Source organism: Sorex araneus, chromosome X (assembly GCF_027595985.1).
Source record: "Sorex araneus isolate mSorAra2 chromosome X, mSorAra2.pri, whole genome shotgun sequence".
Classification (NCBI taxonomy): Eukaryota; Metazoa; Chordata; class Mammalia; order Eulipotyphla; family Soricidae; genus Sorex; species Sorex araneus.
In genome coordinates this window covers 103767588-103793229 of record NC_073313.1, presented here as the reverse complement: position 1 = coordinate 103793229, position 25642 = coordinate 103767588, and the positions used below count along the sequence as shown (strand labels likewise).

Genomic DNA, 25642 nt, shown 5'->3' with positions numbered 1-25642 from the left:
AATGTTTTTTTTTCTAGAAGTATCCATTTATTTTTTACAGGTAAATAAATAAAACACTAATAGCATGGATATGTCTATAATAACGCATTTTAAAACTTATGTGAAACATATTGTAAAAATAATTTACTAAGAATGTGGAAGAGAGACTAGTTTTTAAAAATTAAAGTAAAATCTGAATAGACCTATAAAAATGTGTTTTATCCTAAATATGGAATGTTAAGTTTAATGTTAGAGGATAATATACTGTATTAATAAATAACAAATTGTAATTAAAACTATGAATGTAAAAATTCATCTCAATAGCGTAGAAATATCATTAAACATAAATGAAACAATTATTGAAAAAGTATTAAACTCTTAGCAAGCAAAGAGTAAAATGACATTTCTTAATCTAGTAGATGGCAACCATAAGTACCCTGAGCAAATGCTACACTCGAGACAAAGAACTAAGAAATTTATTTTGTCTTTTAAAGATGCTTCTTTTAATGCTGTTTTGCAAAGCTGGCTTCAAGACTAAATTCCCTAAACTGTTTCCTGTCCATGAAATTTTGTATCATTCTTTCAAATGTAAATGATAATACAGCCAGATGGAATAGTCTTGTTGAGGTGCTAATTTTGTTGAGGTGTTTTTTTTCTTTTTCACTATTCTCTTCTGGCTTGTAAAAATCTCATCTGGTAGGTATGCTGTGTGAATCTTAAGGGAGTTCCTTTGTATTTAAATTACTTTTTTGGCCTTGTAGCTTTCAATATTCTGTCTTTGGCTTTGGCTTTTGTCATTGTGAGTACAATGGGTCTTGGAGCTTTTCTATTTGGGTTTATTTTTGCTAGGTCCTTTGGCGTATTGTATATGGAAGCATGCACTCCTCTACTTTGGGAAATTTTTATCTGATTTCTTTAGTGATTCTTATGAAATTTGTCTTCCCATTTTGTAAGGTCTCCAACAATTGTTGCATTATTACTCTTGAACTCATCCAAATTATATGGTGTATTTTTGTCAGACTTTTCTCCCATCTTCTGTTATATCTAAAGGTTTCTTACATCTTTTCTTATAACTTACCAATCTTTTTTCTCATAGCCCTCTATTGGTTCTTCCATTTAGTGGCACAAAGTTGATAATAATAGCTTATGCTCTTGAGTATTTTTGTGATATCAGTTTTATCTTTTCCCTTTTTCATTTCTGATCCCATTTGTTTTTTTTTTCTGCATTAATCTAGCTAACTGTTTGTCAATATTTTTATTTTAAAATAAAACATCTTAGGGGCTAGAGGCCTTGCACATGACTGACCTGAGTTTGGTCCCTAGAACCACAGAGGATCCTTACCCCAAGCAGTTACTGATGTTACTCTTGAGCACAGAGCCAAAAATAGCCCCTGAACACTGCAGAGTGTGACTCAAATCCCTCATCTTCCTCCAAAAAGTTAATAACATTTTTGTTTCATTTAAAAACTTTCATTTTTCATTTCTACTCTTGATTTTTATTTTTCCTTCATTCGACTTACTTTGGTCTTCATGTGTTGTTCTTTTCTAATTTAACAATGTGAGGTTATGGGGCCAGTGTAGAATTCAGTGAGTAAGGCATTTGCCTGCACATGGCTGACTTGAGTTTGATCCCTGGCACTAGTTGTAGTCTGTGAGCCTGCCAGGAGTTATCCCTCAGTGCAGAACCAGTAGTAAGCCTTGAGCACTGCCAGGTATGGCCCCCAAACAGAAAGCAAACAAAAAATATTGTGAGTTTATATTCATTATTTGAAATCTGTTTCCTGATGTAAGATTATATTGCTGTTAACTTTCCTTTAAGAACAGCTTCTGCTATGTCCCCTATATTCTGATACTGCATTTCTTCATTCTTTCTCGCTTCCAACAATATTTTGATTCCTTTGGTTTCCTCTTAGATTTAATGGTTGTTCAATATTGTGTTGTTTAGTCTCCAAATGTTTGCATTTTCCCCAAACTTCTATGCTTTTTTTTCTACCTTCATAGCATTGTTGTCTGAAAAGATGCTTCATACACTTTTTATTTCCTTGATTTCATGAATACTTCCTTTGTCTCCCATTATGTGGTCGACCTGGAAACTCTCCCATATATACTGGGGAAGAATGTGTACTTAACCTTTTGGGGGTTAGAGAACCCTCTAAATATCCGTTAAACCCAGCCCTTCCTGTTCATCTTTTAAGTCTTTTATTTCCTTCAAGTTGGGATGGGGATTGTCTGGTTGTTCTACCCAGTGATGAGAGGAAAGTATTAAAATATATTATTTTTGTTGTACTGCTAAAGATGGTCTTTATTCCAGCCTGCTGGTAGCTGCTTTCTATATTTTAAACTCCTTTATTTGGCATATGTATGTTAGTGCACCAAACTTTTATATATGGATTGGTACCTGGACATTATATAATGTCTCTACCTCTCTCTTACTGCCATTTTCAGTTTGAAATTTATTTTGCCTGATATAAAATGACAATCTGCCTTTTCAGAATATTGTTTGCCTGTGTGAATATTTTGCAGAATTTTTACTTCTAATCTATGTTTATTATAAAATTTCAGGTGTGTCTTTGTAAGCCGCAGAATGTTAGGGTTATTTCCTGATCCATCCGACCATTCTTTGATTTTTACTTTGTGATTTCAGACCATTTGTGTTTACTGAATTTACTGAAGTAGACATTTGTTACCATTTTTCTATATGGAATTTGGATATTTGTGAAGTTTGCCTTTGTTTATTTGACCTTCCTTTACTTTTCCCCCTTGTACTTTGATGCTTGCCTATTATGTTCCAGTGGCCTCTTCTTGTTTCATTTGTCTTGAGATTTTCATAAAGTTAAAATCTGGAGTTGTAAGCTAATATAACCTCTATTATATTTAAAGCAAGTCAACCTTGAGTTAATTGTAAGAGATCTTGTTATTCCCCTGCTTTCCCATATTTTATGTGTACTTGTATCTTACTATTTCCAACTACTACTACTTATTTTAGAGAAGATTAGTGTTTAGCATTTAGTGGTCATGTATTTCTTTAATAATAATTTATTTGAAAAACTTTGTGTCATTCCTGCTAATTTGAGTGATGATCTAGCTGAATTATTTTTATTTGGATGTCCTTTTTTATTAAACATATTGACAGTATGCTTGTTGGTTTTATTTTATAAATCTGCTGGGAGTCTTACTGGAGTTCCCATATTAGTGAGCCTTTATTATTGCTGGTTCAAGACTTCCTTTTTAAACATTTTTTGTTTTTTTTGGTGGGTGACACCCAGCAGTGATCAGGGGTTGTTATTCCTGGCTCTGCAACTGCTAGTGCTCGGGGGTACTGTATGGGATGCTGGGGACTAAACCTCAGTCAACTGCATGCAGGGGAAAAGCCCTACCTGCTGTATTATCACTCCATCCCATGCTTCCAGACTTGTATCTCTATCTTTGGCATTGCTGTTTTAATTTTACTGTGTGCTGGTGTTTCTTCTCTTTGGCTTTCGTTTGATTGGAACTTTTAGAACCTCCTAAATATATATGTATGACTTCTTCCTCAGATTGGTGGAACTCTTGGCTGTAATTTGTTTAACCAATAATTTTTAAATAAACTTTACTGTTACAAAGCTGAGAAATTTATAAAACTTCCATATATGCCACAGTCGTTTTCCCTTTATTAAACATTTTACTGTAGTAATATAATTTTTTATAATTGAGTAACATCAATGTTTTCTTTGAAACAATTTATTCATAACCTTTTACTTAATATTTTTGTTTTGCTCCAGAATTTTATGTAGAGTAGATTACATTTGTTAACAAACCTGTTTCCTTAGCTCCTCTTGACTAACTCAATAAGTGCTATCCTTTCTCTTTTGAACACTTGTGATATGGATGTCATCCCATAGATCTAATTTTTTTCATTAAAAATTTTCTCATCTGTTCTTTTAATGGTTCCATCTACCTTATTCTCAAGCACTCTGATATATTCCTCATATGTGTTGCTTTGCTGTTGAGCCCCTGGCATCATTTTTTTTTGTTCACAACTGTGTCATTTAGCTCAGTGATTTGTGATTAAAATTTTCTCATGAACTGTCAGTTTCCCTCTCCTTGTTGCAGTTTTCTGTTTCCTCAATTCAGTGAACATCTTTTATGTTGTGGCTTGGAAGTCTTCAACAGGGAGCTTGGGGTCCTTCCCAGAATTTTGTCTTCATCTATAAATGCAGGTGAATCTCTGTTGTTTGGTGGAACAGGAGAGGTAGGGAGAGGGTCTGATTTTATGTAGGCCTGTACATCAATCTGGGGTTTACACTTGCTAACTCCAGTCAGGGACTGTGGCTCTGAGTTGGTGTCATTTTGGCCCGTTGCTGGGAATTTGCGGTTAGAAGTTTACTGGCAGACCTGGACTGTGTCCCAACATTTGCAGTTGTTGGTGCCTGACAGTGGCTATGGTGTCAGTATCCAATAGGCTTGAGCAGCAAATGGGAACTTGTAGTCACAAATACCAAATAGCAACTGTAGCACCAAGCCAACTTACATAGCTACTGGGGTATTTGCATTTGTCAGGGTCTGGAAACAACTATATGCCAGGCTCAAGAAGACCTTGAGCCTAGAAATATACTTGCCAATATCTTACAGTCCAATAGCATAGTATTTGGCAAGGCCTCTGGAAACAAATTTGACTAGGCCTGTACTGCAGCTGAATGATCAGATGCTCAGGAATGGGCTGTACATCGGCACAACTGACATGTAGGACATGTGGAAGGAATTGCCAATTCTAGATTTTCATTCGCGCTATTTTCTGTTAGTCAGATGGGTGTTGGGAGGAACTGGCTTTGTTAGCCTGGAGAGAGTGAATGTCACTGAACCCCCTGTTGTTGGCATCTAGCTTAGAAATAGGTGGGATTTGCCATAAGGTTGGCTCTCACTCAAAGAGAAATCAAGAGATGTCTTTTTTAAAATCATCTTGAAAGGTATCACTCAGGCGCCTTAATAGTTTGCCCAGTATAGCTCTTGCCTCCCTATTAGGTTTTGTAGAATTGTAAAGCTAGGAAGCCTAGTTTTTGTTTTGACTCCTCTTTTCCCTAGAGCAGAGTTCTACAATTTAGAAATCCTTCCTGGACTGTTGGTCAGTGCTTTGACCTGCCCTCTTCCTTGGTGGCATTGAAATTCTTAGCTTTTAATTCTGGCAGTTCTGTGTTCCGTAAATCTCCTGATGATGATAGCTGGATTCTCCAGTAAACTTTTTAAGTAGAGCCTCACACAGAAGTCTTTATTTAATTTTTGGAGTAGATACTTCTCTGGTAACAGGAGAATCCTGTATGCTTCCTTCTTGTTCAGACTATTTGGTGCCACCTCTTTGCCATTTTATTCTTACTAACAGTTTTGTGTTTTATTTCCTTATATTCTATACATTAATGAAATGATATGATACTTAAATTAAAGCTTACTGATACATTTTTGGAGCTTGGTTGAGATAAACCTTAATTTTAGAAATAGTGTACAGAATACTGGAGTTACATACTAAAATATTCATGATACAAAAGCCTTAAAATTGTTCTTAATGAAAATAGGCAAGTGGATCTGAACTAATTATATTGGATGATAAGCAGAAGTTTGACATTTACACTAAATAATACTTTTGCAGCCAGTGGACAGATTGAGAAGAAAGTATTGGAGAAACAGAAAAACATAATTTTTAACGTAAGAACCTGGACCATAATGAGAATTTTTGACTAGGACTTTGACCTTTAGAATGAAAGTTTAAAAATGATAAAGTTTGATAAATTTCTCAAATCTGTCATATTCTTTCTCTTATGTTAAAGGAATAATTAATGTCTGGTTATTATTCAACTAAGTCCTGTGAAACACACGTGTTATAGATAAACAATTACTATATATCTACAATCTATGCCATCCTTCACAATGTGCCTTTTAAATTTTAGACGTATTAGACTCTTGGGTTGGTATGTTTAGTTTTAGTATGATGAGTTTCAGGAGATTTCAGAGGATTCAAATAGATTCTAGAAAGTAGATATAGTTGGTTAAACATAAAGGATTTCTAACTTATATGATAAATATTTTATTGAAGACAGAAAATTAGTATACTACAATGTATGCTTAAGCCTATTGAAGACCATAAATTTGTATAACTCTTACCCCAGTTTTGGCATCCTTTCTGTTTTATACTCAGTTAATTCTTATATAAATACAGAAGATGTTTAGTTTCAAGAATAAATATATTTTAGAAAATTAGAAAGTTTGATTGTGAATCCAGTTGAAGATGAGTATTACAGGTATCAAAATTACAAATGCCGAGTATCTTACAAGTCATGCTGTGGTTCTGTCTATAAATAAAGCCTTTGGTAATACTTTTAATAGTTGTGGATATCTTATTTCATCTGTAACTATCAGAGCTCAAACTTAAAAATTTTTGACTAAAGTTCAACTTAAGAAATTCAGTCAGGGGGGCAGGGCAATAATATAGCGGGTAGGGCATTTGCCTTGCATGTGGTTGACCCAGGTTCAAAACTCAGCATCGCATATGAGTCCTCAAGAACATCCAGGAGTATTTCCTAAGTGCAAAGCCAGGAGTAATCTCTGAGCATTGTCAGGTGTGACCCTAAAAATCCAAAACAAAAATTTCAATGGGGAAAGATAACTTAATATGTTGATTTGGAAGGCTCTGTTTGATTCCTGACCCTGCATGGTCTCCTTAGCACTGCTCAGAGTGATGCCTGAACACGTTGCTGGGAATATTCCCCATGAACCATCAGGTGTGGTTCAAAAATAATGAAATAAAGTAAAAATGCAATCTGTACATATTAAGTCCCCCTCTCCCCCCGTGCATAGACTTTTCCAGACAAACCCAAAATTCTGTTCCTGTCTTTGGGGGAGCTGCAGTCCATTTTTAATAACATTTTGTTAAATACATAAAATAATTTTGAGGGTAAAAATATGGCTATTTGATCAATTAGAACCGCAGTAGTATGTAGAGGAAAAATTCCCTGAGAGATAGGGAAGTTTTTAGTAGAAGGTGTGAATAGAGATTTGCCCTAAAGGATGCAACTTTAGAAAAGGGGGGGAAGGAATAATGACTCCGGGATTGAATTGTTTCGTGAACTAAAGTAGTGACAGAAACTCAGGATGGTAAGAATATAGGGAGGAACTGGGAACGTAGTTCAAAGGGGGTGAAATACATTCCTAGAATGTGAAGCTCTGACTTTGATCCATGGCTTACATGGATCCCTGTGCACTGTCACATGTTGCCCTGGTAGCCCTTGAGCACTGATGGCATGGCGCTGGTGGCCTAGCACCTTTGGATCTGAGCAGCATTGCTTGGCCCAAGCAGGGCTATGTCAAGTATTTCTGGGAGTGACTCGTGAACTCCTTCAGCACTGTTTTGGAGTCCGCCACACTAAAAAGAATATGAGGAGTGAGGATAAGAGAATCATATTCGAGTGAAGGAAACAAAGACAAATGGAAGAGGGCTGTATCCTAGAACAGGGGTTGGCAAACTGTGAAGGGTCTGGAAGTATTGTAGGTTTTGTGGGCCATAATGTTTTATGCCACAGCTGTTCAGTCCACTATAGGATAGAAGCAGACATAGACAACAAATAAATTAATGAATATTTTTATGTGTGTATGATATATATATATATATATATATATATAGTTTTCTTTATTTAAGAAAAGGGCAGTAGCCTGGATGGATTGGGCCCACAGGATAATAGTTTACTGACCCCTGTCTTAGAGTCCCAAACTGTCTGCTGAGCTGCATACAATGAACTCACTGAGAAGCAGTAGGATATTTTAAATCTTTGCAGGAAGTATATGACTTTTCTGTTCATGTACAGTAGAAATTGTTTTCTATTGCAGTCCTAACAGATTGCCACAAAAACAGTAGCTTAAGACATTCATTATCTTAGAGTATTACAAGTTGGAAGTCCAACATGGATCTCATGGAACTAAGAACTTGGGGTATTGGTAAGGCTGCATTCATTTCCTGAAGCTTGAGACCTATTTCTTGGCCTTTGTGTCCCCTGTCCTCTTCTCTAGTCTACAAAACCCGCAGTGGTGGCTTGAGATTGCTTCTCATATAGCTCCAAGACCTTGCATCTGTCATCACAACACTGATTCTGACTCTCATACTTCACTTTTTTTGCTTTTGAGCCACGCCCAGCATTGTTGCATTATCATCCCTGGTGGTGCCTGGGGACCATATGCAGTTACAGGGATCAAAGTGGGATTGGTCACTTGCAAGGCAGGCACTTTGTTACATCCTTCAAACCTCTGCTTCCTTCCGACTGAAAAAAATGTCCATATTTTTGGTGGGAAGAGGTTTCTCTTTGCCTAATAGAATATAATTTGTATATCTATAGACAAATATTACTGCACTCAGTATTCTATGTATAGAATTACAAAATAGCCAAAGACAATAAAGACTGCAGAGCCCCCTTAGAACCAGTCAGCTAAAACTAAAGGCTGTGCTCTGAATGATTTGTTGCTGTTATTGATGTTGCTGTTGGAATACTGGGGTTGGGGAAACATACCTGGCAGTTTTTGTGATGCCAGGGATTGAACCTAGAGATTCAGGCATACAAGGTATGTGTTCTGCCATTTGAGACACATCCCCAGACCACTGACTTAATTTTTGTATCATATTTTTTCATTGTATTGGGAACCTTTGTAAATATCTTCTTTCCATTCTCTGCACTTATTTTTTTATGTCCTTCAACATAAAGCACACTATGTTTACTTAGATGTGCTTCACCTTTTTTCTTGTCCATCACCTCTGTCTTTTAGATTTTCTTAGTTCTTCTGTTACTATTCACTGGTTTATTTTTATCTTATTTTTTCGGTCCATCAATTTTTTTCTTTGTGATGCACTTATGAGTCATCATCTAAGACTTGTCTTGATCTTTCTGACTTTCTCTTCTTGCATAACCCCCCCCCCCCGATTCTTTCTGTTTTGCTGAAAATAGAAATTTTTTCTATCCTTTTAGGGCTGGGCCATTGATACTCAGGAGGTGCTCATAGCTGTGTGCTTTGCCTGCTGTACTATTGCTCCAGTCCCCGGTCCTTTATTCTTTTCTAGTTTTTAATTTGTTTGGGAAACTCACCCAGTGATGCTCAGTAGCTATATTTTTAACATATTGAGTAAGCTCCTTATTTTTTCTATGCATTCTTTAAATTGATTCATTTTGATGTGAGTCAATCTCAGGAATATGAGGTAATACATCACTTTTGATTTGTATTTTCCTGATAATTACTGATTATGAGCATCTTTTTTCCTATTAGCTATCTCTGTCCTCTTTGGGGAAGTGTCTGATAAAATTCTATGCCCCCCTTTTCACTGGATATTTACTAATTTAGTTGTTTTTTGCATAACTTAGATGTCAGTTGCTTATCAGATATCTGCATATATATTCAGGAGGCCATTCTTCTATACTTTCGCTATACAAAGCTTATAAATTTAATGTGATTCCAGTTTTTATCTTTGCTTTCATCTTCCTCGCAGTTCGGATCTAGTTCCCAAAGAAATCTCTTTTTAAAAAATGTTCCACAACACTGAGGTTGTGTAACATTTACTGTATTATCTCCTATGTGCTTATGGTTTTGGGTTTTACATCAAGGTCTTTAATTTATTTTGATTTTTTATGTCTCGTCTGCATGGTAGAGCCTGGCAAGCTACCCGTGGTGTATTGGATATGCCAAAGACAGTAACAAGTCTCACAATGAGAGACGTTACTGGTGCCCACTTGAACAAATCGATGAGCAACGGGATGACAATGACAGTGATGTAAATGAGGTTTTTAGAAAATAGTCTACTTTCATTCTTTTATTCCAGTAACTATCCAATTTTCTCATTACAATTTCTTGGAACCACACCAGGCAGTACCCATGAGCTACTTCTTGATCTGTATTCAGAGATTACTTAAGAGATTCTCAAGGGGACCATATGTCAGGGATCAAACTTGTGTCTTGTAAAGAAAGTGCCTTAACTCCCATTTTTTTCCTCTAGCCCGCAGTAACAATTTTTGAAAAGATTTTTGTTTCTCTGTTGAGTGACCTTGACTCCCTTGGCTAAAATATTGATAATCTGTGGGTTTGTGGGCTCTTAATACATTTCTGCTGATCTCTGTATATAATTTTATTTCAGGGACTGTAATATTGCAGCACTGTCATCCTGTTGTTCATTGATTTGCTTGAGCAGGCACCAGTAACGTCTCCATTGTGAGACTTGTTACTGGTTTGGGCAATATCGAATACGCCACGGGTAGCTTGCCAGGCTCTGCCGTGCTGGCGGGATACTCTTTGATAGCTTGCCAGGCTCTCCGAGAGGGACCGAGAAATCGAACCTGGGTCAGCCGAGGCCATGGGCAAGGCAAATGCCCTACTCACTGTGCTATTGCTCCAGTCCTTTCCAAAAACAATTTTAAAAACAGTTTTAAATTATTGTCAATTTGTAATATATAGCTTGAAGCCAGGTGAGATGGTGCCTTCCTTACTAAGTCAGAACTGAGAATATTGAGATTACTTTTAAATTCAGCCATTAGGTTTTTTTCGTTTGTTTGTTTGTTTTGCTTTTTGGGTCACACCCGGCAATGCACAGGGGTTACTCCTGGCTCTGCACTCAGGAATCACCCCTGGCGGTGCTCAGGGGACCATGTGGAATGCTGAAAATCGAACCTGGGTTGGCCAGGTGCAAGGCAAACGCCCTATCTGCTGTGCTATTGCTCCAGCCCGAGCCATTATTTTTCACAAGTTTTACAATTCCGTAAAACCTTAGTAAATTTTTCTGTTTCAGTTAAACATATAATTGGGATTTTGTTGGGATTGCTTTATATTTGTGTTAGCTTTCTTTCAGATGAACATTTGATTTCATTCTCTTCATCCATGTACATGTAATGTCTCTCCTGTATCTTATGTTCTGTGCCTTTTAGCAGTGTTCTGTAATTTTGGTTATACAGTTCTTCACTTCCTTTTAAAAATTTATTCCTAATGATTTCATTCTTTTATACATAAAATAAATGGGATTTTTACTTTATTTTTGATTGTTATTTGCACATAGGAATGTGTGATGATTTTGTAACCAATTTATAACTTTATAATGAAATATTTAGGGTTTTCTATTGTATCATCTCTATTGTATCATTTCTATTGTATTCATCTGCACATTATGTTTTCACTTATTTTCCAATCTGTATTCCTTTTTTACTTGTTATATAAGACCTCTAAAACTAAATTAAATATAAATGGTGAGCATGGGTAGCCTTGTTCCTGATTTTAAAGAAAGGCTTTTGATTTTCATCATTGAGTGTATTCATTGTGTGTTTATAGCATGTAACATTTATCATATAATAGAAATATATTATTTTTTAACTTTTAATCATAATTGAGTGCTGAATCGTGTCACTTTCTCAGCATCTATTTATGACCTTCATCTTACCTTTTACTGAATATTTTTCATTAATTGATTTGCATATGTTCAGCTATCCATATATCCCTGAATTAAAACTCATCTGATTGTGACACATAATTATTTTTGTATATTGATAAAATTTATTTTCTATTTCATTGATTTCTTGCCTCTGTTCATCATGGATATTCGTCTGTAGTTTACTGTTTTTAAATATTTTTAAGGAGTCTAAAGAGAATTGGTTTAGATGTTTATTTGAAGGTTTGGTAACAGTCATCTTGTCAAGGATTTTTGTATTGGGGGATATTTTTATTATTGTTTCATTTGACCTACTTGTACTGTTTCTACTTGGGTTTTCAGGAAATCTATCTTAATGTTAGCTCATGAGTAATTTTAATTCCATCTGCAACCTTAATTTCCCCTTGACAAGTAACCTAATATATTCAGAGGTTTTAGGGATTAAGACATAGGCATCTTTGCAAGAATATCATTCTTCCAAACACAAGCTGCTCTTTTGCCTTATAAGATCCACTTACAGGGCAAGGGCGATAACTGACATGTAGGAGTCCTGGTCCTGCAGACACCACTGAGCATCAGTGGGTATGAGCCCCCAAACAAAAAAAAGTTAACACCCATTTAAAACTAGTGCAGAATACATTAACTCTATTCAAAAAGAGACCAAAAGTCTCATTGATTGTGGCATTGACTCTAAACTCTAGAATCTATAAATTCTCATATTACTTTACTTAGATGTCCTAAATCAGGGATGAGTGATATTCTGGTGTGTGACACTAATTCTCCTCCAGTTGTAGATGTATCTGATTGGTTGGATGTTGATTCTTTTCCTTCCAGCGGTGTGGCAGGCGTAGACACAGATATTCAAATTACAGACATTCCAGTTTAAATAAGGAGTGGAAAATAGGAAAAATTGAGTCACAGTTCCCAGATAATCACACCAGTAGCCCCATTAAATTTCAGAAGGCCCAGAGAGATAGTATAGGTGGTAAGACACTTGCATGTAACTGCCATCAGCCATGATGCAGTTTGAATACCCATATCCCATATGGTGCCCTGAGACCCACAAGGAGTGATCTTTGAGCACAGAGACAGGAATAGTCCCTCATGGTGAAGCCCCACCCCAAAATAAAACAAATTAAGAATCTGGAAATAGGGTCCAGAAAGATAGTACAGTGGTCGCCAGGACATGGCCAGCGATGGTTCAATCCCTGTCATCCCATGTGGTTCTTCAGATACTGCCAGGATTTATCCCTGAGTGCAGAGCCAGGAGCAAGCCCTGAGCACAGTTGAGTGGGACCCCAAAACTAGCCTTATAAACTGTGGTTGTGACCGCCATCTGAGGTCGTATAAATTAGTGTAGGAGTTGGAAAAAATATAAGTTTACTTTAAAACTAATATATAATTATCATAAATGCTTGAATCATATACTTACTTTGTATACCCATATAGTGGAGAAAGCTTATGAAGCTCTGCTATAGACCACATATACCAGAATAGAGGTTGGACATTAATCAACAGTGGAGTCAAGGCAGGATTTTTGTATAGGATATTTTAGTATACAAGTGCAGTGTTTTGATTGAAATGATTGTTTACAGTTGACAAAACTGATATAATTATTCACTTTAGGGGCATTGAGTCAATGCTTTATATATAGAAGCCTTGGGTATGATCTCTAGCACAGCATGGTCCCCAGAGCACTGCCAGGTGCTCAATGCATGTGACCTTTAAACATTGGGCTAGTAGTGGTCATCAGACCTGTGGGTATGAACTGACATATAAAAAAAACAAACTGTATTTGGTTGTTCAGCCTAGCAAGCAGTACTTAGGAGACACAGGGGCCACTCCCAGTGCTACTCAACCAGCAAAGTTAAATGGTTCAATGCTCAGACTTAGACACAGACCACTCCACCGGTGATCAGGAGTCTCCATGGCCTTGTTTAACAATGCTTGAGGGACTGTGATGCTTGGAATCAAACTTGGAATCCCATATGAGAAGAAAGCACCTTAGCCCCTATACAATCTAACCATAACCATTTTGATGTGTACAATTCAGTGGCAGTATTAGCAAATGGCTAACTACTTCACTTCCTTCCAAACTTGATGGAATGTTACCTCAATGCAAACCACTGCCTTCCCCAAAATTCCCCATCATATCCTGTTCTCCTCTAATCCAGTAGTTCTTATTTACAGATGCAAACTTTTTCCCCCGTGTTGGGGATAGAACCCAGAGTCTCACACATGCAAGACAAGCATCCTACTACCATCCTACATGTCTGGATCACAGCTTAATTGAATTCAGTGTTTCTTACTTGCTGGCATTATCATACTAAACTATAAATACAAGTAGGGCAGCTTTCCCAAGTATCTGTATCTGTCATGAATAATTTTGGGGTAATACCCAGTGGGCGCTCATGGGGTACTACTGGTGCTACTCAGAGGATCCTGAAATTGATCCCTAGCAATGCATTCACTGCTGACACCAAGCGGAACCAGCTACAATTTTGGTGGCCTCCAGAATCGCTGGAAGGGTCCTCAGGGTCCTCTCAGCACTGCTAGGGAGGCGCCCCACGCAAAAAATAAATAAAACTCAAGATACAGGAAAACCACGTGCAGCAAATTAAGTGGCCCTGGTTTCTTCACCCTTTATCCTGCAAATGGCATTTGAATATGTTGCCTATAGAGTTTCATATATGATACCTTGCTAACTTTGAGCACTACCTCCCTTTCGATCTTCCATGCACTTTGAGTTGTCCCTCCTTGTCCTATTTCCCAGCCCCCTCAGGTGGTATGTTTCCAGCTGACTACCAGTTATCATGTTCTTTGTTTCCATTATCTCTCCCCATTCTTAATTCCCACATTATGTTTTCTTGCACTCCACATGTCAGAAAGATCATTCTGTGTTGGGTTCTCTCCTCACTTCGTTCAGCATGAATTTTAAGGTCCTTACATGTAGTGATACACTGCATGACTTTTGTTACGGAGGAGGCTTTCAAGGACTGTCTCAATTTCGTTGAAATTTAATTGGGCTGTTTATGTGCTCTATTTACTCTTGATTCAACTTTGTAAGGATATAGGAGTGCAGAAACATTATCCGTTTCCTTTAGGTTCTCCAGTTTCATAGCATAAAAATTTTTCATAGTAATGCCTGATGAGTCTTTGTATTTCTGCTGTGTCTGTTGTGATAGCTCATCTTATCTCCTTTCATTTCTGATTCTGTTTTTTTAAAGTTTTCTTTCTTTGTTGGATGTAATAATAGTTTGTCTTATTTATCATTTCATAGCACAGCTTTTTATTTCATCGATCTTCTGAATAGTTTATTTTGCTTACAATTAGTTGATTTCTGCTCTAATTTTTATTATTTCCTTCCTCTTTATTGTTTTGGGTTTCCCCTGTCTTTTTCTTTTTCCTTTTTTAAAAACATTTTTATTGAATCACTGTGAGATACAGTTACAAAACTTTCATGACCGAGTTTCAGTCATACAATGATCGAATACCCATCCCTCCACCAGTGCGCTTTTTCTACCACCAATGTTTCCAGAATCCCTCCCGCCACTCCCACCCCATACCACCCCCGCCTCTGTGGCAGGCACCTTCCTTCTTACTCTCTTTCTACTTTGGGGCATTATGGTTTGCAGTACTGATCCTGAGAGGTCATCATGTTGGGTTGTTAGTCTGTTTTCAGCACACATCTCCCATCCCAAGCGCTCCCTCCAAACATCAATGACTTAGTGGTCCCTATACCATCCCAACTGCCTTTTCCCCCAGCACATGAGGCAGGCTTCCAAACTGTGGAGTGATACTCCTAGCCCTTGTTTCTACTGTCTTTAGGTGTTAGTCTCACATTATGTTATTTTTTTATTCCACAAAAGAATGCTGTCATTCTATGTCTGTTCCTCTCTTTCTGACTCATTTCACTTAGCATGATACGCTCCATGTCCATCTACTTATAAGCAAGTTTAATGACTTCATCTTTTCTAACAGTTGCATAGTATTTCATTGTGTAGAAGTGACAAAAATTGTTTAACCAGTCCTCTGCTCTTGGGTACTTGGGTTGTTTCCAGATTCTGGCTATTGTGAACAGTGCTGCAATAAACATACAAATGCAGATGGCATTTCTACTGTGCTTTTTTTGCATCCACAGAATATATTCCCAGAAGTGGTATTGCTGGGTCATATGGGATCTTAATTTCTAGTTTTCGGAGGAATGTCCATATTGTTTTCGAAAAAGGCTGGACCAATTGGCACTCCCACCAACAAAGAATGAGAGTCCCTTTCTCCCTGCATCCGAACCAGCACTGGTTGATCTCGTTCTTTTTGATGTGTGCAATTTTCTATGGTTTGAGATGATATCTCATAGTTTTGATTTGCAACTCCCTGATGATTAGCAGTTTGCAGCATTTTTTCATGTGCCTTTGAGCCATTTGTATTTCTTTTTTGAGAAAATTTCTGTTCCGGATTTTTTTTCTAAATATATTTCTTCTCTTTCATCATCTGTATATAAAAAAGCTATGGATTTTGGCCTATTGAATTTATAAACTGCCAATTTATTGTACATTGTCCAATGTCCAATGTGCACCTGAGAAAAATGTGTATTCAGTTTTGGGGGGATGAAGTTTCATATATATATATATATATATATATATATATATATATACACACACACTAAACCTGTGTCTTCTGTCTCTTCCTTCAGATAAAGTATATTCTTGCTGAGCTTGAGTCTGGTTGATCTATAAAGAGGTGATAAAGCAGTATTGAAATCTCCAACTATCATTGTGTTGTTATCAATGTCTTTCTTCAAGTCTATGAGTAGTAGTTTTAAGCATTTTGCTTGTCCCTTATTAGGTAAATATACATTTAGGAATATGAATTCTTCATGATGTACAGATCCTTTGATCATTAAGAAATCATTGTGAGATTGTAACCCAAACATGAAAACTTGTAACTATCTCGGTGATTCAATAAAATTTAAAAAATTTAAAAAAAAGAAATTACCTTCACACAGCTGGAATTAGAAGGAATCACTAAGTCAATGATGGTTAGAGGGTTCATTCGGGATGGGGATGTGTGCTGAAAGTAGAAAAGGGACCAAACATGATAGCCTCTCAGTATCTATATTGCAAACCTGTAATGCCCAAAAGTAGAGAGAGAGTATAGGGGAAATTGTCTGCCATAGAGGCAGGGGGAGGGTTGGGTTGGGAGGTGCTGGAAACTGCACTGGTGGAGGGATGGTTGTTTGATCATTCTATGACTGAAACTCAAACATGAAATCTTTGTAACCGTATTACAGTGATTCAATAAAAAATGACCTTCACTGTCTGGTGAAACATTCTGCAGTATGAATTCTATGTGGTCTGATACTAATACTGCCGCCCTAGCTTTTTTGAAGGATTTGTTTGCTTGTAGAATTGTTTTCCATCCATTGACTTTGAGTCTGTGTTTATTCTGACTATTCAGATGTCTTTCTTGCAGGCAGCAGAATGTTGAATTCAGTTTTCAGATCCATTCTGTCACTGTGTCTTTTAATTGGTACATTTAGCCCATTGATATTGAGAGAGATTATTGTTAAGGTATTTTGTCCCATGTTTCTGTAGTAGTTTTGTGTGTTGGGGGAGGAGGCTTGTCTGCTCTTAAAGTAGCCCATTTAGTTTTTCCTGCAGCCATGGTCTTGAGTCTGTGAAGTTCCTTAATTGTTTGTCTGTGAAGCTGTGTGTTGTTCCTTCAAGAGTGAATGAGAGTCTAGCTGGGTAAAGGGTTCTCGGTGAAGCGTTCATTTCAACGAGTGTTTTCACTATATACCCCCACTGTCTTCAGGCCCAGAGAGATTTGTCACATAAGTCTGTTGTAAATCTTAAGGATGCTCCTTTATAAGAAATTTCCTTCTTTGCACACATATGCTTCCTGAGCCCATGTGCTGCTTGTGCCCATGTGGCCGAGCACATGTGTTGCCCTAGCACATGTGTCACCCGCATCTCCCCTCTTGAGATGTGTACTTTCATGCTTTCATACTTTTGTGTCTAAAGCTCGGTAATGTGTAGGGGCTTCCTCCACCCTTGGAGAAGCCCGCATTCTCTCTTGAATGCATTATTCTTACTATTCTCTCTCCCACTTATCCCTTCCTCCTTCCCTCAGAAACCTTTAAATAAAATCTGTAACTTCACACACAAAAAAAGAAATTTCCTTCTTTGATCTTGCAGTTTTCAGAATTTTATCTCCTTCTAGGTTTCTTTGTCATTCTGATAAAGATGTGTTTTGGAGTATTTCTCTTTATATTTGTTTTAGCTGGCACCCTTCTGGCCTCCTGAATCTGCTTGCGTGCACTCCTCAGCTCTGGAAACGTCTTAGCAATGATGTCTTTGACAATTGCTTCTTCATCAGGGTTTTCTTGTCCTTCTGGGACTCCAGTGATTCTTAGGTTATTCCTTTTGGCTTCGTCCGATTTTCTCTTGATATCTCTTGGTTTATCTTGAGGCTCATTTAGATTTTCTGCTGTTGTCTGGAGATTCTCTGCAGCCCATCTTGGAGCTCACTGATTCCGTCCTCAGCAGCTATTTTTATTCTGCTGCTTTGGCCTTCCACTGACTTTTTCATTTCACCGGTAGCACTGCACTATCATCCCGTTGTTCATCGATTTGCTCTAGCAGGCACCAGTAACGTCTCCATTTTGAGACTTGTTACGTATTTGGCATTTTGAATATGCCACGGGTAGCTTGCCAGGCTCCGCCATGTGGATGAGATACTCTCGGTATCTTGCCGGGCTCTCTGAGAGGGACGGAGTAATCAAACCCGGGTCATCTGTGTGCAAGGCAAACGCCCTACCCACTGTACTATCACTCCATAGGTGATGTCAGATGCTGAAAAGTAACCACACAGAACTGCTCTCTGGTCTATACAGTTGTTCATTTCACCTACCAAGTTTTTAAAAATTTTATTGAATCACTGTAAGATAGTTACAAGCTTTCATGTTTGAGTTACAATCTCAAAATGATCAAACAGCCATCCCTCCACCAGTGCATATTCCCTACCACCGATATCCAGGGGATACCCCCCTTTCCCACCCTGCTCCTGCCTCCATGGCAGACAATATTCCCCACACTCTCTCTCTACTTTTGGGCACCATGGCTTGCAACACAGACACTGAGAGGTGATCATGTTTGTTCCATTATCTACTTTCGGCAAACATCTTCCATCCCGACTGATTCCTCCAGCCATTATTTTTAAATTTTTTTTTATTTTATTGATTACTGTGAGATAGTTACAAGCTTTCATGTTTGGGTTACATTCTCACAATGATCAAACACCCATCCCTCCACTATGCACATTCCCCACCACCAATATCCCCGGTATGCCCCCCATTCCCACCTTCTCCCTGCCTCCATGGCAGACAATATTCCCCATACTCTCTCTCTTAATTTTGGGCATTATAGCTTGCAACAAGACACCTAGAAGTCATCATGTTTGTTCTATTAGCTACTTTCGGCATGCATATCCCATCCCAACTGGTTCTTCCATCCATCATTTTCTTAATGATCCCTTCTCTATTCCATCTGCCTTCTACCCCCGACTCATGAAATAGTCTTCCAGCTATGGGGCAGTCATCCTGGCCCTTGTATCTACTGTCCTTGGGTGTCAGCCTCATGTGATGTTATTCTATACTCCACAAATGAGTGCAGTCCTTCTATGTCTGGCCCTCTCTTTCTGACTCATTTCACTTAGCATGATACTCTCCATGTATGTCCATTTATAAGCAAATTTCATGACTTCATCTCTCTCCTAACAGCTGCATAGTATTCCATTGTGTAGATGTACCAAAGTTTCTTTAACCAGTCACCTTTTTTAGGGCACTCGGGTTGTTTCCAGATTTTGGCTATTGTGACGAATGCTGCAATGAATATATAGGTGGAGATGTCATTTCTACTGTGCTTTTTTGCATCCTCGGGATATATTCCCAGATGTCGTATTGTGGGTCATATGGAAGCTCAATTTCTAGTTTTTGAAGGACTGTCCATAATGTTTTCTAGAAAGGCTGGACCAGTCGACATTCCCACCAACAGTGAAAGAGCGTCCCTTTTCCCCCACATCCATGTCAGCACTGGTTGCTTTTGTTCTTTTGAATGTGGGCCAGTCTCTGTGGTGTGAGATGATATCTCATTTTTTTTTGCTTATTGGGTCACACCCAGCGATGGTCAGGGGTCACTCCTGGCTCTGCACTCAGGAATTATCCCTTGACTTGCTCAGGGGACCATATGGGATGCTGGGAATCGAACTTGGGTCGGCCGCATACAAGGCAAATGCCCTACCTGCTGTGATATCGCTCCAGCCCCTCATTGTTGTTTTGATTTGCATCTCCCTGATGACTAGCGATGTGGAGCATTTTTTCATGTTCCTTTTTTCATGTATTTCTTATTAGAGGAAATTTCTGTTCATTTCTTCTCCCCATTTTTTGATGGGGTTTGAGGTTTTTTTTCTTGTACAATTCTACTAGTGTCTTGTATATTGTAGGGAGCCAGTATATCCTGGATATTAATCTCTTATCAGATGGATATTTGGTAAATATTGGGTAAATACCCTTTCCCATTCTGTGGGCTCTTTCTGTATTTTGGTGACTGTTTCTTTTGAAGTGCAGAAGCTTCTTAGTTCGATATAGTCCCATTTGTTTATGTTTTCTTCCACTTGCATGGTCAGTGCTGTTTCATCCTTAAAGATGCCTTTAGCTTCAATGTCATGGAGAGTTCTGCCTACATTTTATTCTATGTACCTTATAGATTCATGTCTGATATTGAGGTCTTTTATCCACTTTGATCTGACTTTTGTGCCTGGCATTAGACAGAGGTCAGAGTTCATTTTTTTTCAGGTAGCTATCCAGTTTACCCAACACCACTTGTTGAAGAGGCTTTCCTTGTTCCACTTCACGTTTCTTGCTCCTTTGTCAAAGATTAAGTGGCCATATATTTGGGGGTCTATAACAGGATATTCAACTCTGTTCCATTGATCTGCAGGTCTGTTTTTATCCCAGTACCATGCTGTTTTAATTACTACTGCTATGTAGTAGTGTTTGAAGTTGGGGAAGGTGACGCCACCCATATTCTTTTTTCCAGGGACTGCTTTAGCTATTCGTGGGGGTTTATTGTTTCATATGAATTTCAGGAGTGTCTTGTCTATTTCTTTGGAAAATGTCATGGGTATTCTGATAGGGACCGCATTAAATTTCTATAGTGATTTGGGCAGTATTGCCATTTTGATAATGTTAATTCTCCCTATCCATGAACAGGGGATGTGTCTCCATTTCCTAGTGTCCTCTTTTATTTCTTGAAGTAGTGTTTTGTAATTTTCCTTGTACAGGTCCTTCACCTCTTTGGTTAAGCTGATTCCAAGGTACTTGATTTTCTGACGTACTATTGTGAACGGGATTATTTTTAATGTCTCTTTCTCTTTTATTATTTGTATATAAGAAAGCCATGGACTTGACCTACCAAGTTTCTTAGGTATGTCATTTCTGCTTGTATTTTCTTTTGCACTTTCCTCATTTCTCTCTCATATTCTCTTGTATTTTATCAAGAGTGCATTATCCATCCTTAAAAGCTCCATTCTAAATACCTTATCTGAGAGGTTATGTAGCTCAGTATTATTGTCTGACCCATCTGGGCTAGCAACTTGACTCACTAAGAAGCCTGGCGAGTTTCTGTGTTATTTTTTTCCACTGTGACCTTTGCATTTTGTAGTTTTATCTTGCGTGTTGTTGTATGTTTTGGCCCCTGAAGTAGGGCTGTCTTTGTGTGTTAACCATGGGTTATGGCTATGTAAAGAAATGCGAGGCCAGGGTAACTAATACATCAAATATAGGATGTAGATGAAGTAACTTCTTTGCATGGATGTGATAGCATCTGCATGCATAAGTCTTTTCTAGTTACTTAAGTTGTAGTGTTAAGGTATTTATTTGGGTCCTTTCTTTCTTCCTAATGAATGCTTGTGTTGCTGTGAACTTCCCTTTTGACACTGTTTTGCTTTGTCTCATGTTCTGATAGCTTGTACCTTCATTCTCTGTTGCAACCAGGAATCTCTTTGACTCTCTGGATGTTTATTAGTGAGTTTTTTAATTTCCAAGCATTTTGGCTTTTCCCCCACTTGTTATTGTGATTAATATGCATTTCCAAAGCTTTGTGGTCTGAGATGTTAGTTGGTATGATACCTATCTTCTTGATTTTATGTAGTTGATTTGTTACCCAAATTTATCAATTTTAGAAAATACCCCATGTGTACTGTAAGAGAATGTGTACTCATCTTTGGGGGAGGTAGGTAAATGGCCCTGTATCTTTCTGCTACATTCACTTCTTCCTTCAAGTCTAGTGTTTCTTTACTGAGTTTTTTCCTAGTTGATCTTGGGAATGATAGTCTCCTACTACTACAGTGGTGGTGTTAATGTGTCTTCTTTCTTCATTTCTCTAACAATTACTTTATTTTGATGGAAATTCATTATGTGCATATATGTTTAGAGGTATGAGTTCTTCATATATAAATTTCTTGATAATTGTAAAGTGGCTATATCTGTCACTTAGAGCCATTTTTTAAAAAAATTTATTAGTGAATTGCCATGAGGTAGTTACAGACTTACAAACTTTCGTACTTGTGTTTCAGTCATACAATGATCAAGTACCCAACCCTCCACCAGTGCCCATTTTCCACCACCAATGGTCCCAGCATCCCTCCCATCACCCACACCCCATCCCCTCCATGCCACCCTGCCATTGTGGTAGGGAATTCCCTTTTGCTTTTTCTCTCCTATTAGGTGTATGGTTTGCAATAGAGGTATTAAGTGGCCATCACGTTCGGACTATAGTCAACTTTCAGCCCGCATCTCCCAGCCTGAGTGGGCCCTCCTAGCACCCCTTACTTGGTGATCCCTTCTCTATCTGAGCTGCCATTTCCCCCAGCATGAGAGGCTGGCTTCTAAGCTGTGGAGTAATCTTCCTGGTACTTATCCCTAATATTCTTGGGTGTCAGTCTCCCATTCTGTTACTTTATATTCCAAAAATGAGTGCAATATTTCTATGTCCCTCTCTTTCTGACTCATTTCACTTAACATACTTTCCATGTTGATCCACCTATACGCAAATTTCATAACTTCATCTTTTCTAACAGCTGCATGGTATTCCATTTTGTAGATGAACCAAAGCTTCTTTAACAAGTCATCTGTTCTCAGGAACTTGGGTTTTTTCCAGATTCTGGCTAATGTAGACAGTGCTGCTATGAACATATAAGTGCAGATGTCATTTCTACCATACTTTTTTGCATCTCTGGGATGTATTTCCAGAAGTGGTATTGCTGGATAAAATGAGAGCTCAATTTCTATTTTTTTTGAGAAAGGTCCATACTGTTTTCCAAAAGGGCTGAACCAGTTAGGATTCCCACGAGCAGTGAAGGTGAGTTCTTTTCTCCCCACATCCATGCCAACACTGGTTGCTTTTGTTCTTTTGAATGTGGGCCAGTCTCTGTGGTATGAGATGACATTTCATTGTTGTTTTGATCATCATCTCCCTGATGATTAGTGATGAGGAGCATTTTTCATGTGTCTTTTGGCCATTTGGATTTTTTCTTTGAGAAAGTTTCTATTCATTTCATCACCCCATTTTCTGATGGGGTTGGATGTTTTCTTCTTGTGGAGTTCAACCAGTGCCTTGTAAATCCTTGGTATCAACCCCTTATCAGCTGGGTATTGGGTGAATATCCTTTCCCATCCTGTAGACTTTTTTATTGGTCACTGTATCTTTTGAGGTGCAGAAGCTTCTCAGTTTAAGGTAGTCCTATTTGTTTATCTCTGTTTCCATTTGCTTGGCCAATAGCGTGTCACCTTTAAAGATATCTTTAGCTTCAATTTCTTGGAGGGTTTTGCCAGCCTTGTCTTTAATGTACCTGATGGATTCTGGTCTGATATTGAGGTGAGTAATACATTTTGATCTGACTTTTCTGCATGGTGTTAGGTAGATGTTGAGCCCATTGTTTTTTTTGCATGTAGCTATTCAGTTTTGCCAGCATCATTTTTTTAAAGAGGCTTTCCTTGCTCCACTTCACATTTCTTGCTCCCTTATTAAAGATTAGATGATCATGTATTTGAGGCATATATTTGAGGGTGTGTGTCAGGATATTCAACCCTGTTCCATTGATCTGTGGCTCTACCTTTGTTCCAGTACCATGCTGTTTTAATTATTACCGCTTTGTAGTAGAGTTTGAGGTTGGGGAAGGTGATGCCTCCCATCTTATTTTTCCCAAGAATTGCTTTAGCTATTCGTGGTGCTTATTGTTCCATATGAATTTCAGGAGTGTTTGCTCCATTTCTTTGAAGGATGTCATGGGTATCCTTATAGGGATCACATTGAATTTTACAATGCTTTGGTGAGTATTGCCATTTTGACAATGTTAATTCTTCCAATCCAATAGCTGGGGATATCTTCCCATTTCCTTGTGTCTTACAGCCTTTTTAAATTTCAAATCTGCTTCCTGATAAAAATAAGGCCATCTTGGCATTTTTTGTTTGATTTTGGACCACACTTGGTGGTGCTCAGATCTTACTCCTAGCTTTACACTCAGGAATCACTTCTAGCAGGCTCAGAGGACCATATGTGATTCTGGAGATTGAACCCTGGTTGGCCACTTGCAAGTCAAATACCATACTCATTTTAATTTGCTCCAGGTCCCCATCTTGCCATTTTAAGGGGATTGTTTGCCTGTAAAATTATTTTCTAGCCCTTGACAGAGCCCATATTTGCCCCAACTGTTCAGGTGTGTTTATTTTTGTAGGCAGCAAAAAGTTGGCTTCAATTTTCTTATTCATCCTATTGCTCTGTGTCTCTTCAGTATTTCGTTTTCTGAGTTCAACATGTTCCTGAGTTGCTTCCTGGCAATCATCTGATAATTACAACTTCCTCTCAACATATTATTTGGCTCTGTTCTAGCTTTGCAATTTAGCCATTTGACATAGTCGATAATGTCAAGCACCTTTATCTCAAGTCTAAAAGTTCCCCAAAATTTGATGTCATCGTTCATTTTCAGACTCATAACCATGTTACCTTCAAGCAAAGTAACTGTTTGACATTTTTATTTAGTTATTTTGACATAACAATTTACGAAGGCAATTTACAAAATCAGTGTGTTCTTATTTTCATTTCTTAAAGCGTAGATGTTCAGAACTAGCCTGAGTATTCTAAATTGTTGGCTTTTGTTAAATGGCAGTATATCGAAATTGAAAATCTTGAACATATTCTGAACATTAATTTTTCTTTATTTCTTTCAGATTGACAATAAAGGCACTTTCTCAGAAGCTCGATGCTTATTGGAAAGAAAAATTTGATAACTCTCCTGTTTCCAGGCCAATACCGTGAGTAGTAAATACTGAATCTGAAGTGGGTAATGTCATTAAAGTTAATTGACATCATGAATAATTTATGGTAGTATCCAGAGAAAATGCAAGGAACAAGGGAGAAAGTACTTTTTTTGGGGGGGTGGCAAAACACATCTAGTGGTGCTTAGGGGTTACTCCCTGCTCTGTGCTCAGGAGATCATGTACTGTTGGGGATTGAAACCAGTCCTTCTGCATGCATGTATTCACTCAGCCCATTGAACTATTACTCCAGCATGGGAGAGCTTTTCTCATAAATTTCAATTGACTAAAAATAGGAAATCATAGTACTGATTCCAGTTTAACACATGTGTGATTTAGATAATAAATTGAAAGGTTTTAGCTCTGTAAGTTTATCCTACATACAGTAGTTTATAATGGAAGATAATAGTCATTTTAGTCATACAAACCTAGGGGGAATATGGAGCTGCTTCTTAATAATTTGGTGAGCTTCATCCTGTAAGTAACTTTATCTCTCTGAGAATAGTAAATTAGATAACAGAACATTCTAATGCAGTGCCTAGCATGGTAATTATTCAGAAATGTTAGCAAATTTCACTTTCCCCTTTTACTGGTAAACGTTAGACCTGAATAAAGAAATTTAAGGGTTGACATATAGAACCCTGCATTTCTAAGAAAAATAGAATTCATTGAGTCTAAGTCAGGGAAATAAAGGGTAATGGATCAAGATGAAATGCCTACGTAGGCCAGGAATAGAGCATAGTAAAGAGGGTAGAACATTTGCACTGCACATATACTCAGTTAAATCACCATCAAGACAAATTAGAGTATTAAAAATGTATTTGGGGTAAACTCCTTTGTTTTTTAATGGAAATACTCAGAAAAATTTTGTTTTA

General features: G+C 37.8%; 1 protein-coding gene across 1 annotated transcript in view; it reads left to right on the top strand.

The window, feature by feature from the left end:
• Positions 1–25642, top strand: part of MORC4 (MORC family CW-type zinc finger 4) — an 80983-nt gene that overhangs the window by 34692 nt on the left and 20649 nt on the right. The window contains exon 10 of the mRNA XM_055121748.1: positions 24681–24764. Within this exon, the coding sequence (XP_054977723.1) occupies positions 24681–24764 (84 nt within the window). The remainder of the gene's footprint in view (positions 1–24680; positions 24765–25642) is intronic.